At 34.3% G+C, this 24,435-nt stretch overlaps 1 protein-coding gene and 1 long non-coding RNA gene across 5 annotated transcripts; both read right to left on the bottom strand.

The window, feature by feature from the left end:
• Window positions 1-8,229: 8,229 nt before the first annotated feature.
• Window positions 8,230-9,013, bottom strand: LOC111240862. Its single transcript, XR_002666473.1, has 2 exons — window positions 8,785-9,013; window positions 8,230-8,446 (listed from the first exon to the last, which is right to left on the bottom strand). It is a non-coding gene; the product is annotated as an uncharacterized LOC111240862 (long non-coding RNA).
• Window positions 9,014-9,292: 279 nt separating this feature from the next.
• On the bottom strand, window positions 9,293-11,713 carry LOC111240861. Of its 4 annotated transcripts, none has more exons than XM_022776771.1 (4): window positions 11,416-11,708; window positions 10,565-10,811; window positions 10,082-10,197; window positions 9,293-9,827 (listed from the first exon to the last, which is right to left on the bottom strand). In XM_022776771.1, exons 1-4 carry the CDS (start codon window positions 11,446-11,448, stop codon window positions 9,720-9,722), a joined length of 504 nt encoding a protein of 167 aa, XP_022632492.1. In that variant the 5' UTR covers window positions 11,449-11,708; the 3' UTR covers window positions 9,293-9,719. The 4 variants fall into 4 exon arrangements, with proteins under 4 accessions (XP_022632492.1, XP_022632491.1, XP_022632490.1 ...); XM_022776770.1 differs by lacking the exon at window positions 11,416-11,708 and adding an exon at window positions 10,932-11,115 and having other exon boundaries at window positions 10,520-10,811; XM_022776769.1 differs by having other exon boundaries at window positions 9,294-9,827; window positions 10,520-10,811.
• Between the last annotated feature and the right edge of the window lie 12,722 nt (window positions 11,714-24,435).

Here is a 24,435-nt window from a genome sequence, read left to right as displayed (position 1 = left end):
CTAAATTTTATTCTAAATTTCAAAATAATAAATAAAAAGTAAATTAAAAAATAAATAAAATTTCTCTTCACATAATTATTATTATCGTCAATAAAAAATATTAATTAGATTTTTTTATTGGAAAAGAATTTTAATTAAACGAAATATTCAACCTGTTAAATATTAATTAGATTTACAATCAAAATCAAATGAACAAGAAAACCTGTTAAACTTAAAAGCTTTTTCATTATTTGTCAGCCCTAGTGAGTTCCACATCATTCGATGTTAGCTCTGAGGCAAAAATAGTAAAACTTAGTTATGTTTTATCCTATTTGTCACTAATCAACTTTAAGAAAGTTTAAGAAAGTTTGATACCATTTCTAACTTCTAACAGTATCTCACCGACACTATACCAACTTTTAATACGTATAATTAATAACTCTGACAACGTTCACCAATACTAATCTTTGAACCTCTCTTTTTCTAATGTCTATTATGTACCTCTCTCTTTTCACTTTACAAGTAATTATGTGTTTAAAGCATAATTAATTAATTGAATACATGATTACGAGAGTCGAGTCTGACTTAAACAAAGACAATAATATGTATATGCATGACATCATAGCCACCCCAGGTTCCACTGATTTGTGGTAGTAAAAAGTATGTGCAAATGTTTGAGTTATGATTTGTTCTTGGACTCAACATGGTGATGATGATGTTGTTGAGAAGCATGTAGTGGAGCCTCCCATGTTATTATCACATCTAGTGAGTTATATATAAGTATATATCCAACTACGTCTACTTCCACAATTTTACGTTCTTGTCCCCTTCTATATCCTTATGTAAGTTTAGAATTAATTATTTTAATAATAATTTATATCTATTGCTAATTAATTAAAAGATATCACTACAGAAATTGTATTATGAGATGAGGTAGTTGAAACTTTAGTCAAAGCTAACACCAAAGTAAAAATTCTCAAAAAATTGACTGTATGTAACAGCTTTCTGATGGTGGTGTTGCTGAATGAATGACCACCAGGCATGCATGCACAAATTTTTAGAGCTCATCTATGAGAAAAGATTGGGTTAGAAACTGTGCGTGCCTTCTTTTTCTCTCTTTATCACACTCTCTTCTTTTTGTTTACTACTACGTACAAATAATTCATTCTTTAGTTGCATTCAACTCTTTTTCTTCAACACCAAGGTTCTCTGTTCAATTCAGAAACAAAACTGTGATATATATGTATGTGTTTGTATGCAATGTGAACATGAAAGGTGATTCCAAATGTCACCTTTATCCATAATAAATAGCTTTACCAGAAACTTTAATTTTTCAGACTTTTTCCATGTTTTTATAAATATAAACTTTGCTAAAAGTAGCATCTCGTGGCATTCGAGGATAACTATAATTAATGTAACCATTAATTAATCCTTATCCTCCATAAACTAATGGTTAGTGAACAAGGGAAACTTTAGCCCTCAATTAACTAAGTTATACATGAGCATCTCCATCTCCAGCTGTTTTCTTAACTTCAACTTCCAGTTATTTACCCTATTATAAAAAAAAAATAAAATTATCCATTAGATTTGTATTAATCAAGTTTCTTAACAACCATATATCGGCATCGATAACAAGATATGATATAGTTTCTAGTTAAAATGTAAGTTTCTATGGGTATTAAGAAAATTTAAAAAATGAAGAAACTGTTTAATATTATTGTTTAAGGTACCCACTTAAGCTATGAATATTATTCATGAGCTTAAAATTCAATACACAATTAATTTGTAATTATCTCTTACTTAACATAAACAAAGATTCAAGATTTATAGGTTTGGTATCATAATAGTTTAATTCTTTTTAAAGGCATGAATATTGTGTTGTATACGACCTATTCTATCTTGTTTATTCAATCTAGTCACAAGCTTACTTATTTTACTCGATCACAAATCGACCTATTCTATCTATCACAAACCGGCTTGTTTTATTTGGTCATAAGTCAACCTGTTTTTATCCAATCACAAGCTGACTTGTTTCTACCTGTCATAAACCGGCTGGTCATAATCTAATGGCGTATTATTCTTTAACTTAGCATATTTTCGATCAAAGAACTAAATTATAAGGTAAATGGGCCACTAGGCCCACCTTAGACCATGTAGGTGATGACCCATAAGCTTCGTAATTACTCTATAAATAGTACAATCACCGAGACACACCACCCATCCATCTAATAGAGGATGAGTACCGAGAGGAGAAAGGAAAAGTAGTCAATGAAGGAAAGATTGAAGAAGTTCATGAAGTTAAAGTCTCTTCATAGGATATACTTGACTCTATAAGAACAAATACAATATGTTCTGTAAGCTTAGAGGAACATTAATATAGATTGAAAAAAGAGTACATGAAATTAAGGTCAATTGTCCTATATTGACTCCGCCCAAAGGGAAAACAAAAGGATTATTCTCAACTATAACCTTACTATAATATAAATTTTGGATAATGGTATTTTAACACCCAAAAACCTTTTTACTCCAATTTCACATTATTTTTCTATACTTTTTTTAAGAAATATAATAGTTTATTTTGTTAGAATATGAATGAAGACATATTAATAATTAATGAGCAATAAACCCTTACATAAGTACAATAATTCCCAACATAAAACAGTAAGGAGAAGAGTACCTTGATTATCCATTCGGAACAACGCAGATTAAATGGTATCCGAACTTCCAACTGTGAAGCACCTTAGGTTCTCTCTTCATTTTCTCTTTTGAAGGGGATGAAAAGAAAGAAATAGTAATAGTGTACGTGCTTTTATATGAAAATATCAATCTCCAATATCAATTTCGTTAGGATAGCTTTATAGCATTGCATTGTGTTTTACTAACCTTTCATAGGCTTTCATAAGAATCAAGTATTGAAAAACAAGTTCGTATTCATTAGGAAACGACTCAGGACTAACTTAACCCTATTTTGTTTGTTAACTACTAACTTGACAATACTAAAGTTGCCTTGTTAAGTAATAGTAATTTGATAGTGTCAACGACAACGTATCAGGGACCGTGACCTCTTTATGTAAACTTTGTCTATACCTTTTCTTAAATTTCAATATTTTAATTTAACCCCTCAACAAATTAAAATATTGCTTATGATCTCTGAACAATTAATCTTTCATGACATATATGTCTTTAGCCATAACTTGATTAATTATATCACTTTAATAAATTGACTAACATAATATAATGGTCTTAACATATTTAATGATTTGTAATATATATATATATATATATATATATATATATATATATATATTTCATTATATGCCTTGAACATATTCAAAAGATCTCATTTGTTTATTACATCTACATATCGAACCAAAGTAGTTTTCATTGCATCATAATGCTGATAGAACCAAATGACATGGATTCATCATGAAATGTGTAGCATGAAAATTAAGTGAAATGGACTTGTACACGTCTATTTTCAATTGATTCTTACTTTTTCTCAATGAAATTAATATAATAACCTTAATATACATAGTGTAATTTCTAAATAATAAGTAATATAATGATTAAACTAAATATGTGCAAAAGACAATGTATGCATACATGAAAGCAAACATAGAACATAAACACACAAAAGTAACTTACTTCCACTAAACCAAACATTTCTTAAATGTAAAACACCCGCATGAGTGACATGCTCATGAAAGACCTTGCACTAGTGCAAAAACAATGTATAATATCACACGTTTTATGTCGAACCACTCAATAGCCAACATTAAAAATGACCGGTGGCATATTTGTAAATAAATGCAATTATTAAACGTCATTTAGAATTGTAATTCGACGTAAAAAGATATAAAACGTCGAATGCCCAGCGTTAGACGTTAAAAGTTAGTGAATTCAAAAAAATTTAAGCGGGAGATTGAAAATTAATTCACTTTATCTTAGCGCGCGAGACCCTTTTCTCTGCTCAAACTTTTTTCGAAGTTTGACAACCATCACATGTAATCTTTCTTTCATTTGATACAAATGCATGTTAATTAACTACTTTAGGTATGATTTTCGTTTGTTTTCACCGATTATTTTCGTGTTCTTGTCCTTCATAGGTGCATTCTGCTTTCTCTCTCACTTGTGGCAACACTTTATTCCGATGAACCCACCTTTTAAAGGTTAGTTTTCGTTTTCGTTTTCGTTTTGAAGAATTTATTTGTTGATAACTTGTTTGTTATTTATTTTTTTTGTTGAACTTGTTTGTTGTTGTTGTTTGGTTGAACTTGTTTGTTATTATTGTTTGATTGAACTTGTTTTGTTGTTTGATTGAACTTTTTTGTTTGTTATTGTTCTTTTTTATATCCTATATTATTGTTCATAGTTCATGCTTTATAAAATACCAAAAACTGAAATTTGTTGTTTTTGTCCTTTTCAGGTCTCATAAAGTTGTAAAAAAGGATCACAATTAATTAAAAAAATAAAAAGAAATTGATTAACATTGTATATTGATAAAATTCGACATTAAATTAACGTTGTATATTGACAAAATTCGACGTTAAATTAACTTCGAATTTTTTAAATTCGATGTCAATTTAACGTCTCTTGATATGACGTCGTTCTCGAATTTGACGTGAAAGGCCAAAAATATTCGACGTTATACGCTGTTTTTATACTAGTGTTGGGTGTAAGTCCCTTAATAAGAGGATTTTCTACCATGAAGTTTGTTGCTAAGTTTGCTATGAAAATATGTCCACTTTATACCATTTCTTTAACAACCAAAAACTTGATATCAATGTAGTTTGACTTGCTCGGGCTCCTATTGTTGTTAGAATACAATACAATTGATTTATTGTCATAGTATAACTTAAGTGGTCTTTCAATTCCTTCCATAATGAGCAACCTTGTGACAAAAAAATCAACCATTTTCCTTAAATTTGATGTCTCAGAGCATGCTACAAATTCTACAACCATAGTGGATGAAGTTGTAAGGGTTTGCTTGGCATTGGTCCAAGAAACTACACTACTAGTGGATTTTAAAATATCTTTGCATCTTGCAAAATTGATTCAGAATACCCAATGATATCTTATTGATATGACCTTTTATATGTGAGTATATAAACCTTTGTTCTCTTGAAATACCTTTGGCCTTTTCCAATGGTCCATTCATGGATTACTTAAATATCTAAATAAAACCCCAATTATGTATGTTATATATGGACGCCTACATACTTGGGCATACATCAAACTCTATAGTTGAAGCATAGGGAATCTTCTACATTTCCCAACTTTCCTAATTTCCTTTTGCAGATTGATTGTGTAACACAAGAAAACTCTAGAAATGGAGGATTTAAATAGAGTTTTAAATCTTTTCGCTAAACAATTTTGCAAGGGTTAGACGGTCTGTAATAGTTATTAAACACTTAAATATTTAAAGCATCATTAAGGGAAAACCTTTGAAAAATAAAAAGTAATAAGCCACGCTTATTTTTATACTGGTTCGTTCCAAACTGAGTTACATTCAGTTCTCCCTTAAGTACTCTTAAGGGGTTCCATTAATAAAAACGAATTATAATAAGTTTAACCACTCTCGGTGTACAACTTAACCCAATTGGTTAGGATGTGTATAATCAAACCTGATATCAACTAGTCTAACTGATTAAACAATTTAATTCCACTAAGTCAAACTTACAAGTATTTTACTTCACTTCTAAAAGAAAACAATAGAGTGTTTTATAGATTAGAATAAAAAAATATGTAATTCTCATAGAGAGGATTTGAAATCAATACAAAGATATTATGAAAACTTGTAAAGAGCTTTTCTTTTCAAAGAACAAGCATTAATTGATGTAAGCTTTAGAAAACAATAACAAAAGAGTATGCACATATAATTCTTAATTCTTAGATCTTGATTTCTTCTCTTCATGTAGTCCTATTTATATAGGCTTTTTTGAAAAAGATTTGTTACTAAGAGCTTTTAACTTTCAAGAAGGGATATAGTCTTTTGTACTAAGTCAGAAGTTATGTTGTGTCTTGTAGAGGCAACAATGCTATGTACGAAAGAGACAAGCAGAAGAATGAAGAAACATTCTTAGAATATCTTCACGTCTCTAAACATTCTTCTGATTCTGATGCACAACACAACAGACAAAAATGTACTACAACGTACATGTGATAAAGCATTAGACGATCCTGGTTGTTTAAACATTATATTTGTACTATCGTTTTGCATTTTTTGTTTGAGTAACTTATGGTGTTTAGGATATTTTTGATATGGAATTTAGCACATGTGTTTGATATCCTAGACGATTCATTTTATTAGACGTTATTTCGTTTAAATGCTTTGTTAAACTTCAAAACTAGGTTTGCTTAGACGATTATATCTTAACACGCAATGTTTAGACAGTCTTGTCTTAACGTTTATCGTTTAGACAATTTTTTCTTAGCAGATTGAAACCAAAATTGTCTCCCTTAGGAATTGGAGAATCCTCTTATTTACAATCTTTCATGTTTGTTGATAGGGGGAGTTATGTAAAACTAAACCCATATCTCACATATGTGTTTTTGATGATGACAATAGAAATGTTTTATAGTTTCTTGCACATGGAAAAATTGTTGCTTGTTTATATCTTTGATAAGTGCTTGAACTATCTGTAATGTGTATTCATTGTTTGATAATGAATCAGTGGATAAAATACTTTGCACTTTGCATATCTGTATGAAGTAATCAATTTCATTATTTACATAATCTGTTAGATTCATCAAATATCAGTACATGCTTAATTGTGGCAAAACAACAAGTTTTAATCGATTAAATTATGAGTATAATCAATTAAAACTTAGTTTACTGAGTGCATTGATATGTTTTTTAATGAAATTTTTTTCAAAATGCTTAAGTTTGAAACTTAACCGATTACACTAATTTCTTAATCGGTTAAATTGTGCTTTGTATGAAAGTCTTTTTCATGAACAACCATAATTGTCACAACGTTCATATTTTTAAATACTATGACATATGTGTTTTTGTTAACCGATTACATGCGTTGCTTAATCTGTTAAATGCTCTGAAATGCAAATCTATTATTGTAGAAGGAATTGATTAATCGATTACATTATTTGCATAATCGATTAAAACACGTCAGAGTTGAGAAAAACTATAAATAGATGCATTGCTCTCTATATTCAACAACTTTAACGATTCAAAACTTTCATATCTGATTTGTTTATTGAGATTTATTACAGGAGCATCCTGTTTGCTTCAAGAATCAAGATTGTCATATTTGGAAATTCATCAAGATTCTTTGAAGAACTTTGAGCTTCACAGTTGCTGATCATACTTGCACATTAAGGTATACTTTCTGGAGATCAGAGTTATCTACAATCAAATGCTAATTGTGTACCCTGTTGTTGCGGCCAGGAAGAGAACTTAGAGAAGTTCTGGTGACTTAGAGTGGGGTAGAGAAGTTCTACAATGTCGAATCCTTTAAGTATGTCATTAACATACAAGACCAGAAAAATATACTTTCTCCCACTGAATTTATGATACACGTAATCATCAACAACATTCATCTTGAAACCAAATTAGAGAATCACTTGATTAAATTTGCGCTACCATTAACAAGATGTCTATTTTAGCCTATAAATGAATTTAGTCAATTTATAAACCATATTCTTTGGGTTTGACTACAAGAAAAATCGTTGTTACATACGGCCAAAATCCGTATATAACTTCCAAAATCCGTATATAATGTAGTGTTATATACGGATTACATACGGTCAAAAATCCGTATATAATAGGGGTGTAGATAAGGTTATATACGGATATATCCGTATATAATTTACATACGGATAATCCGTATATAAATTACATACGGATAATCCGTATATAAATTACATACGGATAATCCGTATATAAATTACATACGGATAATCCGTATATAATATCCGTATGTAATTACATACGGAAAATCCGTATATAATATCTGTATGTAATTATATACGGAAAATCCGTATATAATATGTGTATGTAATTACATACGAAAAATCCGTATGTAACTTTATAGCTTTATAAAAAAAAAAGAGATAATCTCACATCTACACCCAATAACTCACATATCTATATACTATAAAAGTAAAATAAAACTGCCAAATTGTAAGAAATAATACAAAAAAACAAATTAAAACATGTAATTAAAATGGATAAATCAATCAAAAATTAAAAATATATATATACAATAATAATAAATAAACAAATTGTATATTTAGAAGTGTGACTTCATTATAATTAAAAGTGTAGTAGATCTATACACAAAGTCAATTTAATGGTGAAAAATGGAATAACAGTGTAATATATATACCAAAAGCATCAATTGCATAGGTGTCAACACGATTGGGTGTGACTTCGGTAGCTTCAATTTTAAGCCATTGGCTAGTTTCATGCTTTCTTTTCTATAGAGATATGAAATTTGTACAACCATCCCTGAAATGCAACAAGAGTAGGACTTGGTCAATAAGAAATCAGTTTTTCCAACTGCAATTCATGCATTAACAAATGTTACAAATCCCAAGCACAAAATGGAAATGCAGAAACAACTATTACAAAATTTAATTTATCATAGGTTTTTGGAATAAACCTTTTACATTCCGACAATTTAAAAGAACCCTATATTTTCTTAAAATTTTCACTAACTATAATATGCATATATTGTTATTTATCAGTAGGGACCTCAAAAAATTATAAAAGAATTGAATGGCAAAGAAAATGGAACCGACAAATATAATAAGGAAAAGAATAATAATAGGAAAAAGATCAAGTACCTGAAGGTATAATAATCATTTTTGTCTGTCAGTGTTCTATCNTAGATTTACTGTCTGAAGGTATGAAGGGTACATTTCCAAAGAAGGAAATCTTCACTCAAGAAATTTTCAACTTGTCTGCAAGAAATGACCTTTGAATTCATTTTTCCATTAAATTTAAAGCGACAAAAATTGTGTTTGGTGTATAGCACAAAAACACATAAAGATGAAATTTAAAGAGAGAATTTGAGGAAATATACCTTCACCGCATGGGGACTTCCTGGTGGTGATGTGAAGAACATTGGAAGGCATTCTAACAGGTCCCTTGACCTGTAACCTGCTTTTAAATTTATGTCAGAACAACTTTCAATTCAAGTTAAGTTTCACATGACTTTCACCTAATATTATAATAGTGTCAAGAAATGTGATTGCTAATATCTTTCNTTATGTCAGAACAACTTTCAATTCAAGTTAAGTTTTTTAATACAAAAGGATCAAATATTTGGTCATTGAATAACATTTAAGAGTGAGAAGGCATGGAGCCTGGTGTGTTTGTTTTTTCACATGGGGGTTATTAATGTTAGGAGCTGTAAAATGGTCCAAAAATAATTTACATGACAATAAAAGGAAGTAAAATCATGTCAAAGCAATAATATATAAAATATTATAAGTTAGTGTCTATATCAATTGTTAAATAATATACAAAATTTTTGTGTATCAAATTGAAAGAAATTATAAGGTAAGGTCGTGAAAGAGGTGAAACTATTGTCACAATGTTTGANAAAACAATCCCACCCTGATCATGAAAGGAAAATCTATTACTTATATTTACTGCAGATATATAATATGATTGGTAATAATTTTATGACCTTACCTTAGAATTAACTCTATCATGTGCTGAGTTGTCCCACATTTTATCTGATTNTTTTAGATTCTCGCTAACAAGACCCATTAGTCTAACTNTGAAGNTGNTGCAGTCCCCTGATACTNAAAGTTGTGGCATGTAAGCATATCCTAGCTGAATTTAATCCTTTATGTACAAATATCTCCCAGTACAGAGGAGCCTAGCAAAGAAACAAATATGCAATACTATTAGTGACTAAAAAGACAATGAATTAAAACGAAAATATCTAATAGAATGAATACCTGAAATACTGCCAACCTAGATTTTATTTTTGTATCATTGGTGATCAAAGTATGATTTTATAGGCACCGTCAAAGCCTGAATGAATAATCAAATTATTTCAAGTAGTGCAGGATACAACCTACCATGATAGTATCGAACACGTTCAATTATTTTCTTAATGAAATGGCATACCCGTAAGTTGCAGACATGATCATATTGCATACAATCATATTTGAGAAGCACAATTTCAACAAGGTGTCCTTTCTTTTGCAGTGCTTTACCTAGACCACTGACAACATCCCACCAACCTGTTCATGAAATAAATTAATTTAAATATCACTAGATGCTAGACAGACTTAAGAACAGGGCCATTGTATGCTTAATTCACCTGAACTTCCGCATAGATGATGACATTATTTCTAGTTGATTTCATACTAGATAATCTATAGAAGTACAAACTTGTAAAAGCAATATTCTGTTCAATAGGATAGTATCTATCATACATGCTGAATTGCTTTGAGAATACTAAGATGGAGTATAGTTTGCTCAACTGTCAGCCAGTTGACATGTACTCAGAAACTTATGTTAAAATTCTAAGTGAGATATCTCACAAACTTATGTTAAAAGGACCTGGGCTTTCAAATATAGCTGAAGAACAGATATTCTGATCCATACTTCTTGAACTAGATTTTGTTCTGGATGCATTCTTCACAAAAAACCGAAGCATCTCAATCACAGCAGAAGTCGTATATGCTCTTCGGGAATTGTCTACTGGATCTGATCCACCAGGAGCAGGATCACGAATAACACGAAGAGCTACACCAGTAAGAGTACGAACATATGTTTGAGATAGCACCACAATTTCTAAAAAACCATACACAATAGGCAATAGCAGCTGCCAAATCTCAAGCGATTGTTTTTCCTGAAAGGGGCAAAAGTGTGAAACATCAATACCACAGATCTAAATATTGAAATCAGCAAGGCATATAAAAAGCTCAGGTTAATTTCCATGAATACACCAGACTTGTTAGTGAGAAATAACCTCATGTTCACTCTGTTCTTTGTAGGCCATATATGTTTATCGTGATTGATATTCAAATACATTAAGGCTCCCTTCTTAGCAAACCTATTCAAATTCCCTCAATCAAGCTTCAATTCTTTCGTTTGGATAACAAGTTCTTGGAGTTTCTTAGTAATTGAATGAAACACGTTTTCAACTTCGAAGCCATTTCACATTCAATCCCTCATTCAAACACATTAGGATTTTCCGATTTTTCAATTTTAGGGTAGGGTTTCAGGGGAAAGCCAACGCGGGAGAGGTGTACGGTGGAGGTTAGACAACCAAACTTCTTCTTCTGACCAAATCTACAACAAGGAACACTGAGAGATGGCTAAATCTACAACAACGAACACTAAGAGATGGCTAGACAACCAAACTTCTCTTCTCAGTGAATCACCGCAACATTAAATGACTACACATCAACTGAAGAAAGTTATACATTAAAGGAAGAACATTAAGGACTCACCACAGACTCACCGAGACCGAAAGAAGGTGGCATTGACCTCAGAGTACGAGAATAGGAGTCCTAGGGCTCCACTGTGAATCGAGGGTTCGTTGACGGAGAACACGGGTACCACACAGGGACAGGGGGCCACGATTGGAGGCAGGGACTCCTAGGGTTCGAGACACGAAGATGATGGTTCCAGACAGGGAGAGGAAAGGCTCGAAGGAAATGGCTCAACGAAAAGAAAGGCTTGATGACGGGAAGGCTAGAGAAGAAAGGTTGGAAACAATGACTCGATGAGAAGGAAGAACAAGGGTTCGATGAAAGGGAAGAGGAAGGACTCTAGGAGAAATTTACAATGATTCTGACTCTTAGGTTTTGTCTTAAGTTTAGATTTTTTATTTATTTTTTAATTATTTATTTTAAAATCCGTATGTAAGGAGAAATCACCTGTTATATACGGATTTTACATACGGAAAATCCGTATGTAAATATTTTTATCATTATATACGGAAAAATCTGTATATAACTCATTCGTATATAAAATCCGTATATAATAGAGTTTTTATCCACAGATTAAAATCCGTATGTAATAATCCGTATGTAAATAACATTTTTTTTGTAGTGTTTTATAATACAATGTTTTTTAATTTCACCAAATAAATTGTCTCATCAATGTTGCTATGGAGAGATGTTGTCTTGAAATCCATTTGATAAAGCTTCAAATCATAATGTGTAACAAGAGTCTGATTGTTCTAAAAGAGCCTTTCGATAAAACTGGAGAGAAAGTCTCTTTAAAAACAATAAACCCCTTTCTTTTGAGTATAACCCTTTGCCACAAGACGAACCTTATATATCTCCACATTACCTTTAGAATTCCTCTTGGTCTTAAATATTCACTTGCTACCAATGAGTTTCACACCTTCTGCTAATAAGACAAGTTTTCAAATCTTATTGTCTTGCATAGACTTATACTCCTCATGAAGCACAAGTTTACGAGGATCTTAAGTTTTTTTTTTCTTGTAGAGATTTTAAACTTGCTTCATCATAAAAAACTGTATGAATCAAATATGGAATTTTTGTTGATTCTTCCTCTAAGACACTTTCTAACCCTATTCTTCCCCTAAACTCTATATCCTAAAATAATGCCATTGTTCTTATCTCAAAAAGGTAACTTTAATTTGGGATCATAGAATTTATAGTCTCTGATCTTGTTGTTTATGTTTGTTTACTTTTAACAAATTCAACACAAACAACAAGGTTTGTGAAGTCAATATTGTCAAAAGAATGAATGGCAAAGATATGCAATTATATATTTATTTGTAACTGTTATTCTCTTAATTAGAATAATTAGCTGTAGTAAATGTATATACGATAGTTTAGCTTATTTAGTGGGCTGAAAATCAACTTAACAGATTGGAATTAGTTGTATATATATGAAAGTTCTCCAGCAAGAGGGGACACGGTTTTCTGGCTCAATCTTCTCTAAATTTAACATGGTATCAGTCTAGGTTACGATCCCCTGCATTTTTCAGTCTCGTTCTCGACTCTCGACCAAACCTGGTTTGCGTTTTTCAGTCTTGTTCTCGACTCTCGACTCTCGACTCTCGACAGTCGATTCTTGACTCTCGATTCTCGATCCTTCTCGTCTCTGTTTTTCCTGGCAGCTCCATGGCTTCAGAAAAATATGATGTCTTGTTCGTTCGCTTTAACGAAAAAAACTACTCAGCTTGGGCATTCCAATTCCAGATCTTTGTCACCGGAAAAGATTTGTGGGGTCATGTTGATGGCAGCATTCCGGCTCTTAACAAAGACCAAGATAGGGTCGCTCATGCTAAATGGGCAGTCAAGGATGCTCAAGTCATGGCCTGGATCCTTGGTTTCGTGGATTCGAACATTGTCTTGAATCTTCGTCCTTACAAGACATCCAGCACAATGTGGTCTTACCTGAAGAAAATTTATAGTCAAAATAATGCAGCTCGTCGATTCTAGCTTAGCACAACATCGCTAACTTTAAACAGGATAGTCTCTCCATCTTTGATTTTTACTCTCAATTCATGAATCTATGGGCTGAATACACTGATATAGTTTATGCAAACTTGCCTTCCGAAGGTCTCAGTTCCGTACAAACAATTCATGATATTACTAAACGTGATCAATTTCTTATGAAATTGAGATCTGACTTTGAATGCATCCGGTCAAATCTCATGCATAGAGATCCTGTCCCATCGTTGGATGCATGTCTCAATGAGTTGTTACGTGAAGAACAACGTCTTCTTACACAGTCCATCATTGAAGAACAAAGAGTGTCTACTGTTCCAGTAGCATACGCGACACAAGGGAAGCCACGACGCCATGACATGAGTACTATTCAATGTTTTAGTTCCAAGCAATTTGGCCACTATGCTTCAACCTGTCCGGAAAAATTCTGCAACTACTGTAAAAAGGATGGTCATATTATTAAGGAATGCCCAATAAGGCCACCACGACGACCTGCAACAACTTTTAAAACCACAACTATTTCTTCTATTACCAACAGTTCTGCCAATGCACCACCTGTCCATCTAAAAGCTACAACTGATGTTCAAACTTTGACTCCTGAAATGGTTCAACAAATGATAATTTCAGCTTTTTCTGCTTTGGGATTATCAGGTAACTCATCTTCCCCATGGTACTTTGATTCTGGGGCTTCCAACCACATGACCAACAGTACTCGATTCCTTACTAATATAAAAAACTATCCGGGGAATCTCATAATACATACTACTGGTGGAAATTAATTGCCTAAAACAGAAACTGGTGATATTTCTTCATTTCTAACAAATGTCTTTGTTGCTCCTGGTCTCACCAGTAATCTCATTTCTGTTGGTCAATTAGTCGACAATGATTGTCGAGTTCAATTCTCACAGTCTGGTTGTCTTGTGCAGGATCAAAACTCGGGGAAGATAATCGCGAAGGGGCCTAAAGTTGGACGTATTTTTCCTATCCATTTCCCGCTATCTCCAAGTCTCTCTTTGCCTTTAGTCTTTTGTAATTCTGCCATTGTTGATCACCAAGTGTGGCATAAGTGCCTTGGGCATCCCAACTCAAATGTTCTCCATGACATGTTCAAATTTGGTTTTCTTGGAAATAAACACACCCCATCTCTTAATAATATTTAGTTTGATTGCATTCCTTGTAAGCTTGGCAAAAGTAAAATTCTACCTTTTCACATCAGTCCACTGAAACAAAACCATTTGATATCATCCATAGTGATGTTTGGGGAGTGGCACCAGTTACGTCTCATGCTAATTACAAATATTTTGTAACTTTTATTGATGATTATAGTCGTTTCACTTGGGTCTATTTCTTGCGCTCAAAAGATGAAGTCTTTTCCACTTTCAAATTCTTTAATGTTTATGTTCAAGCCCAATTCTCCTCCAAAATCAAGATTCTTCGCTCTGAAAATGGGGGGAATAGACATCAATGTATTTCAAGAATTCTTACAATCCAATGGCATTTTATCTCAAAGATCATGCCCATCAACCCCCCAACAAAATGGGGTGGCTGAACGGAAATATCACCATTTGCTAGATTTTGTCCGCACTCTTTTACTAGAGTCACATGTGCCATCACGATTTTGGTGTGAAGCCCTTTCCACTGTTGTTCATCTTATAAACAGATTGTCATCTCCTTCCATAAGTAACTAATCTCCTTTCACTCGATTATTTGGTCACCCACCCGATTAGTCCACTCTTCGTATCTTCGGTTGATCATGTTATGTCCATCTTCCTCCACACGAACGCACCAAGCTCACTGCACAATCTGTTGAATGTGCTTTTCTTGGCTATTCTCCTCATCAAAAGGGCTTTATGTGTTATGATCCTAACCTTCATTGGATTCGAGTCTCTCAAAATGTCAATTTTCTAGAAAGTGTATATTTTTTTGTAAACCATCATGACTCGTTCTCTTCTCCAATTTCTATTTTGCCATTGTTTTCCAAGTTTTTTGCAGGTCAATCATCATCTAGACCTCTACTGACCTATCAAAGGCGAAATACTACAAGTCAACATCACCTAGCACAACTCCATGGGCCCCTTCAAGATAATTACTTGGATGTTGATCCAGTACAAGCTCCAAAACCAGAACCAGCTCCTTTACGACGCAGTTCACGCATTGGTAAGCCCCCAGAAAGGTATATTTGTTCCATGACAGCAATATTATCATCTATTCCTATTTCTTCTTATAAACCGGCAATGAAGAATGAATGTTGGCAAAAAGCTATTGAAAGTGAACTTCTTGCCTTTGGAAGAAAATCAGACATGGGATATAGTGTCATGTCCTCCATCTGTTAAACCTTTAGGTAGCAAGTTTGTGTTCTCTATAAAGCTGCGTTCGGATGGCTCCATAGACCGGTACAAGGCACGACTCGTTGTGCTTGGAAATAAGCAAGAGTATGGCCTCGACTATGACGAGACTTTTGCTCCAATTGCCAAGATGACCACTGTGTGCACTATCCTTGCTCTTGCTGCATCCAAATCTTGGCCATTACATCAAATGGATGTCAAAAATGCATTCCTCCACGGTGACCTTAAGGAGGAAGTTTACATCACACTTCCTGGTAGTATGTTGACCCTCTCCCCGAATACTGTTTGCAAATTGAAACGCTCTTTATATGGATTNATACACATCACATTTGTTTCAGGAATTCTTGCAATCCAATGGCATTTTATCTTAAAGATCATGCCCATGAACCCCCCAACAAAATGGGGTGGCTGAACGGAAAAATCGCCATTTGCTAGATGTTGTCCGCACTCTTTTACTAGAGTCACATGTGCCATCACAATTTTGGTGTGAAGCCCTTTCCACTTTTGTTCATCTTATAAACAGATTACCATTTCCTTCCATAAGTACTGAATCTCCTTTCACTCGATTATTTGGTCACCCACCCGATTACTCAACTCTTCGTGTCTTCGGTTGTTCATGTTATGTCCATCTTCCTCCACACGAACGCACCATGCTCACTACACAATCTATTGAATGTGCTTTTCTTGGCTATTCTCCTCATCAAAAGGGATTTCTGTGTTATGATACTACTCTTCATCGGATTCGAGTCTCTCGAAATGTCATTTTTCTAGAAAGTGTATATTTTTTTTTGCAAATCATAATGAATCGTTCTCTTCTCCAATTTTTGTTTTGCCATTGTTTTCTAAGTCGTCTGCAGGTCAATCATCATCTAGACCTCTATTGACCTATCAAAGGCGAAATACTACAACTCAACATCACCTAGCACAATCCCATGGGCCCCTTCAAGATAATTCCTTGGATGTTGACCTAGTATGATGGAAGGTGCTGATCATAGTACAAGCTCCAGAACTAGAACCAGCACCTTTGCGACGCAGTTCACACATTGGTAAGCCCCCAGAAAGGTATATTTGTTCCATGGCAGCAACATTATCATCTATTCCTATTCCTTCTTCTTATAAACAGACAATGAAGAATGAATGTTGGCAAAAAGCTATTGAAAGTGAACTTCTCGCCTTGGAAGAAAATCAGACAATGGGATATAGTGCCATGTCTTCCATCTGTTAAACCTTTAGGCAGCAAGTTTGTGTTCTCTATAAATCCGCGTTCAGATGGCTCTATAGACCGGTACAAGACGCGACTGGTTGTGCTTGGAAATAAGCAAGAGTATGGCCTGGACTATGACGAGACTTTTGCTCAAGTTGCCAAGATGACCACTGTACGCACTATTCTTTCTCTTACTGCATCCAAATCTTGGCCATTACATCAAATGGATGTAAAAAATGCATTCCTCCACGGTGACCTTAAGAAGGATGTTTACATCACACTTCCTGGTGGTATGTCAACTCTCTCCCCGAATACTGTTTGCAAATTGAAACGCTCTTTATATGGATTAAAGCAGGCCCCAAGAGTATGGTTTGAAAAGTTTTGCTCCACTCTTCTTGGTTATTCTTTCAATCAAAGTCAGTATGATCCATCACTCTTCCTTCAACGGACTCCTAAAGGCATCGCCATACTTCTTGTTTATGTGGATGACATTGTGGTTACTGGTTTTGATCAATATGTTATTTCTAGAATCAAACAAATGTTGCACTCAAATTTTCACATGAAAGAGTTAGGTCATCTCAATTATTTCTTGGGTTTAGAGGTGCATTACCATCCTTAAGGCATTTTTGTAAATCAACATTAATATATTCAAGATTTGGTCCAGCTAGCGGGACTCACCAATGTTACCTCTGTTGACATTCCAATGGAAGTTAATGTTAAATATAGACAACATGAAGGACAACTTCTTGATGATCCCACTCAATATCGGAAACTAGTTGGTAGTCTCATCTATGTGACTATCACTCGCCCTGATATTTCTTTTGTTATACACACGGTTAGTAAGTTCATGCAATCTCCAAGAAACTTCCATTTTTTAGCAGTTCAGCGTATCATTAAATATCTCCTTGGCAACTCAAGTCGTGGTTTATTCTTTCCTAGTAATTCATCTCTTCAACTCCAAGCTTATAGTGACGCTGATTGGGCTGGTTGTCCAGACACTAGGAGATCAACTACTGGCTGATGTATGTTCCTAGGGAATGCTCCTATTTCATGGAAATGTAAGAAACAAGATTCAGTCTCCAAGTCCTCCACTGAAGCAGAATATCACGCAATGTCTGCTGCTTGTTCTGAAATAATATGGCTACATGGTCTTCTTACAAAGCTTGGATTGTCTCAAGCACAACCCACTCCACTGCATGCTGATAACACAAGTGCCATACAGATTGTCGTAAATCCAATTTACCATGAACGGACGAAACACATCGAGGTCGATTGCCATTCTATCCGAGAAACGTATGATCGTAGAGTCATCAATCTACCACATGTCTCCACATCGGTTCAAATAGCTGACATTTTCACTAAATCATTGTCACGCCAGCGTCATAATTTTCTACTTGGCAAATTGACGCTTGTAGATTCACCAACATCAATTTGAGGGGGGATGTCAATAGAATGAATGGCAAAGATATGCAATTATATATTTATTTGTAACTGTTATTCTCTTGATTAGAATAATTAGCTGTAGTAAATGTATATATGACAGTTTAGCTTATTTAGTGGGTTGAAAATCAGCTTAACAGATTGTAATTAGTTGTATATATATGAAAGTTCTCCAGCAAGAGGGGACACGATTTTCTGGCTCAATCTTCTTTAAATTTAACAAATATCACACTTAGTACCATGCAATTCTGTATTTAAGGATTTACTATAGGAAGTCACCATATTAAGCATATATAGATTATCATTAGTCAAAAGTGAACTGGTTCTAAAAACATTTTAATTTAGAGACAATCTGAATTCATTATTTCAAAATAAATACAAATAACATAATTTTTCTGAATAAATAGAAAAATGAAATCAAGCTAAATGGCGGTACGACTAAAGTATCTTTCAAATGCAAATAAAAAATTAATACACAGTAATAATATAAAATATCCTATAACTTTCATCTCTATCGATTTGTCATATCCAACATAGATCCATATTTCAGAATCAATTAGCTTCTGGTAGCTTAGACAAACCTTTCTTTGCACTCCAAGCATGATATTTCAAACAATCATTCTTTATGTGTCCAACTTTATTACAAAAGAAAAATTTATCAGACTATTTTTGTTTCTTTTGTGGTGGATCTTTAGAAGATTCATTATTGGGATTCTGTGTTTTCTTCCTTTTGCCATTGTTATTAGAGGTACTGCCTAAGTGAGCACTTTCAATTTTTTTCCTTTAGTCTCTCATCTTTTTGTACATGATCCAAACTAAGTGAATGAGTAAGTCTTCTGACAACTCAAGTGTTATAACGTCTTAAGTTTTGAAACAATGTTCGACATATCCATGATATAATATCTCGCATTTTCTTTGCCTTGATACTTCATGAAAATCAAGCTCTGAAGAAGTGCACTTGTTTTCGCCTTATCGTTTTTCGCAAAATGCTTTTCAATATTTTCAAGGAAATATTTAACACTTGTAATTTCTTCCTATATAACACCTCTAAAGACATCTGAAATGTTGTGATTAATGATTATTAAACTCATACGATTTGACCGGTCCCACTTCTCATAATCTCTCCTCTGTAAGAGTTAGTTTAGTCCATAAGAGAAGGAAGTTTCTTAATTCTTAACGTGAGGTCGAGATCCATGTAGCTAAACTATATCCATGTTCTTTTTCTAGTCCTAAAGCTTTATATCCTTCAGGACCAAAATTGAATTTATATTGACAGATATTGAAGCAATTGTATCTGTATTTAGTACAAGAGAAACAAAGGAAATAAGCTCCCATCGTAAAATTAATAATTATAAATATATTCAAATAATGATCAGTAATGCATCATCAATATCAAGTCTTTGGATAATAATGTTAGTTGCTAGAGTTATCTTGATGTAATGATCAAACACTGATAAAAAAACATGTCCAACAACAAACCTATCTTCTTTGGATTGATTTATCATTCACACTCAAAGCCTTATCATTTTCACACGTTTACGATCACAAGTGTCTATGCAATCCAACCAAATAGCTCATTTGAAATTATAAACGATACCAAAACAAATATTTATTATTTATTCCAAGCCCAAATTAATTATTAATTTAATTTTCTTTGAAAGTTTTCATTATAGTTTTCAAAAAACACAAACAACTATACAAACCAGATCTACAATGTGAGTGTAGGCCTAACCTCCATGACTCATATATCCAACTGCGCACCACCTACAAGTCATACGAGCCATACCCAAAACTTTCAAGCATTCCCCTACTCCCTCTCCTGTGAGCCACCATTAGTGGAAGAAACCACCACCAGACCTACAATGAACAAGACATTGTCATTCCTCCCATGTGAAGAAGAAGGACCTCCACAACACGTCTCTTAAACCACCATAGATCATCCATGTTGTCACGAGCAAACGAGAACCCTATATCTTCAATGATGTTTATGCAACGGTTTCCTCCTTACCAATGTGAAAACAGATGGTGGGAAGAAGACACCCTTCAACACAACCAACGAGCTATAACTCCACCATGGTAGCAGCGTTTGAGAGAAAGGAGAAGACCCGTTAGTGGTGCACTAGAAATGGAAAGAAGAAGATAAAAAAAAAATAGTAGATTACAACACAAAAATTGGGATTTTTCCAATTTTTAAGGTTTCATGATTGACTAGTAGGGTTCTTAATTGGTATTTTTTATTATTTAATCAAAACTCCTCAAAAAAATTTATTAATTCGATCCTTACGAACTAAAAAAGGATTCACACGCAAGCCATAACCAATTAAATGGAATCCTAAATTTTACAACTAGGATTTCTAATAAAATTAGGGAAAACAGATTATGGTTTATGCGAATTAAACATAAGCTAACATGCTTTGATATAAATTATCAAAATATAAATCAAAAACATATCAATAATTAATAAACAATAAACCTTTAAATAAGTAGAACAATTCCCAATTTCTTTAGAATAGTAAGCGGAAGAGTATCTAGATTAGTCATTAAAAACAATGTAGATTAACTTGGGTTATGATCTTCCAACTATAGAGCACATTTGGCTTCCACTTGATTTTCTCTTTTAATGGGATGAAATAAATAGAAATAATGTATGTGCTTATATATGGGAACTATGACCCCTTAATGTAACATGTGTTTGGTTACTTTTTCTTAAGTTTTAATATTTTAATTTATCCCTTAACAAATTAAAATACTCCAATTGATCTCTACAAAGTTTCACACAATTGTAAATAACATGATCTAAAATTTTTACACAAATTACAAATTTTATTAAGCTTAAATATTGTACATGTTTAAAAAAAGAGATTCAAGTTCCTTTTAATCCTTTTCCTTATTTATTTAATCTTGATGTAATACTTTTATATGTACATGGTTTTAATATCCCATATCTTATTTATTGTTTGTACAAGAAAAAGTAACATTTAGCATTGATGCTAATTAATAAGTGTCGGATTTGTCATATATGTATAATGAATTCCAAAATCATGAATGTTTGTCCATAAAAAACGTGTTGGAATTTGTTGAAGTGTCTTTCATATTGGAAACATGAAATAACAATAAGTTTCATCACCATCAACACCTCCACTATCATGAAAAACTGAAAAGACAAAACCACAACAAAAAAACCAATGCAACTTGGAACCGGAAGAATTCCTATGCCGTCGGTGACAATAGAATAAGCTTCGAGGACCGAGGGTAGAAATCTCCGACAAGAAAACTAGAAATGCCAACAAGAGCAATTGACACCTTCATGGATTGGTTCTTCACATTTTACTTTTGCCTATCTGATGATGATTATAATATATATTCAACTTTTTTTTACCTTAGATTAAAAGTTATTTACAATTCATATTTTAAAGAGTAATTATAATGAAATATATTTACTTTCATTTAACATATAATAAAAATAAAATATTATAAAAGAATGAAATTTTATAATCTTTAAAAAAATAAAAAAATAGAAAATAATAATAAATAAATAAATAAGTTTATATATATATATATATATATATATATATATATATATATATATATATATATATTAAAGTATTATTTCTCTATTTGAAATCGTAAGGACATACAAGTTGTAAGATTAATGCGGCTTACCTTAAAACAAAAAGAATAATACATTTAGGTATATATCGAAGGGTTAAGGGAGTTTTATTGCAAATTTGTTTTAAGGGATAACTACTTGGGCTTAAAATGTGTTAAATTCTAATAAGTGTACAGATTATATGTTTTATGTATTTTCTAGGTAGGGACACCTATGATGAGCTGGTAAATATCCTGGCTTTCTTTGAACATGTTCCGGGTAAACTCTAGTCCACTTCTTCCTCCACAATTTGCTCCGAATGTCCGGTCGCTTTTCCGCTCCTTGCGTAACTGTGTCAACAGACTTTGTTCCTGTCCAAACCGGCCGGGTACCTGAAGGCACTCAGACGCTCAAGTCAGTAGGTGGTTAAAGGGTAGAGATAGAAAGAGAAATTGTCTAATTGAATAAATGAGCATTCAATGTAACCAACCACCTTTTACCTGTTGACTGGTATTTATGGTGTCTGTCATGGGCCTATGATTAGTTGATTCTTAATTGCGGCCCAATCCGGGGCCCATCATCCCTAATTGTGTTTAGTCCCTAATGTGACATTAATTATAGTTTTCTGCCTGTCCGTTCTGGACGGTCGGTTTTCTGGACGAAACCGGCTTCTGATAGTCATGCAGATCTTCGTGAAAACCCTTACCGTCACGGTTGTCGTGTGACGACATGACCGTCCGCTACGTCTGGTCCTCGGAGTAGTGGCGAAGCATAGGGAATAATGGGTGGCGGCTTTATAAAAACTTCTCGGTCATTATTCCTTAAACCGACTGTTTGTCCTGGTTGGCTCGCGTTCACGTTGAGATCCTGTTTAGCCTTCCCTCATGTTCCGTCCGGTCCATATGGTACATAGGCCCCCCAAGCCCTAGGTAATTACATTACCGTAGGGTTTGCTCAGGATACCAAGCGGTTTGAGGGGTTGTCGCTTCGGATACTTCGAGAACGTTTTGGGCAGGAAAGAACACGTGGCATTTTTTCTGAGGCTGTTTGTGTTGGGTAACCGCAGCGTCGCTCGATCTAAGCCGTTGGTCATGGCATTTTTTGATGGCGAGGATGTGTTCTGTCTTTTCAAAAATTTTCTATAAATAGGGGTGTTTGGGAGTGTTGATCATCATCTTCAATCTCTTCCTGCTTCCATTTTGTTTTCCCTCAGGTAATAAAAATGGAATATGTTCCTATTGAGTCTTCTTTGGAGTCTTCGGGTCGCGGTGGTGGTGGTGGCGTGGATGGTGGCAGTGGAGATGGTGGCAGCCGTTACGAGGGTTCTTCTTCCACTGATTCGGCATTCGACGATGCTTCTTCTCCAGAGGGCCCCCCCGCTACGAAGGTTGCTCCAAATGCCGGTGGAGGCGATGGTGGTTCCCCGATTCCACCTCCGGTTGCGGGTCGGATTTTCTACGGGGTCCCCCTTTTTTTACTACAAGGTGGGGTGAGAATCGATCCAGTTCCCCTTGTTCCAGTCGGCGGTCTACCGTTGGTGACAGGTTATGATTGGGCTGGATTCGACGTAAATACCCAAGTATCTACCCTTTCGCGCACAGGCCTTGGAGATTTTGTTGACCGATCATACTTAGTAAGAGACGAAGCCGACGCCCGGTTGATAAACCTAGCGGTCGGTCGTGAGAACGAGCGTGTGTGCCATGGGAAAGGCTCCAGCGAGTCGGATTTTTTCTCCGTGTATGCAACCTTTTTTGACCAGTTGCATATTCGAATCCCATTCACGGATTTTCAAATGGGCGTGCTGCGCGCCTTAAACGTAGCACCTACTTAACTTCATCCTAATGCCTGGGCAGCGGTCCAAGCGTTCGGTGTGATGTGTCTGGCAGCGGGCGTAGCACCTACCGTTCCCTCTTTTCTATACTACTTCGACGTCCGTCTGCCCCCAAAGGGAGGATGGGTTTCTTTAACTTCAATGACAGTCCAGACTCTATTTAAGCCATATTCTAAGTCTTATAAAAGTTTTAAAGACCAATTTTTTAAAGTGGTTATTACTGAGGCCGGGCATCATGATTTCTTTGACGAGACCGGGTCTCCTCTTTTTCCTTTCTACTGGACGGAGAACCCGACAAGGATGAAGGCTTATATTAAGTATGATTTAGACATTGCCGATCTTTGTGTGATTGACGTCATCGACACTCTTCCACGCCGCCTCCCTGCCCGCAACTTGGTTGACTGCCTACCTTTTGAGGACTGTAGCCGAAGGGCACTTGGTATGGCATTGGTTCGATTTGCAATTTATCATTATAGTGAGGACTTAACTGAATTTGTTGCTTTATTTTTCAGATATCATGGCCGCCCCGAATCCCCGTCAATCCAACTTTCTTATAGCCAAGAGGGGGTCTTCCGCTGCTCCTTCGGTCGTCAAAAGTGGCGGTGTCCCCCCCCCCCCCCCCCCGAGGCGC

Source organism: Vigna radiata, unplaced genomic scaffold (genome assembly GCF_000741045.1).
Source record: "Vigna radiata var. radiata cultivar VC1973A unplaced genomic scaffold, Vradiata_ver6 scaffold_73, whole genome shotgun sequence".
In the NCBI taxonomy this organism is placed as follows: Eukaryota; Viridiplantae; Streptophyta; class Magnoliopsida; order Fabales; family Fabaceae; genus Vigna; species Vigna radiata.
Note: the sequence above shows the minus strand (reverse complement) of the source record. Positions and strands in the feature narration are given on the sequence as shown.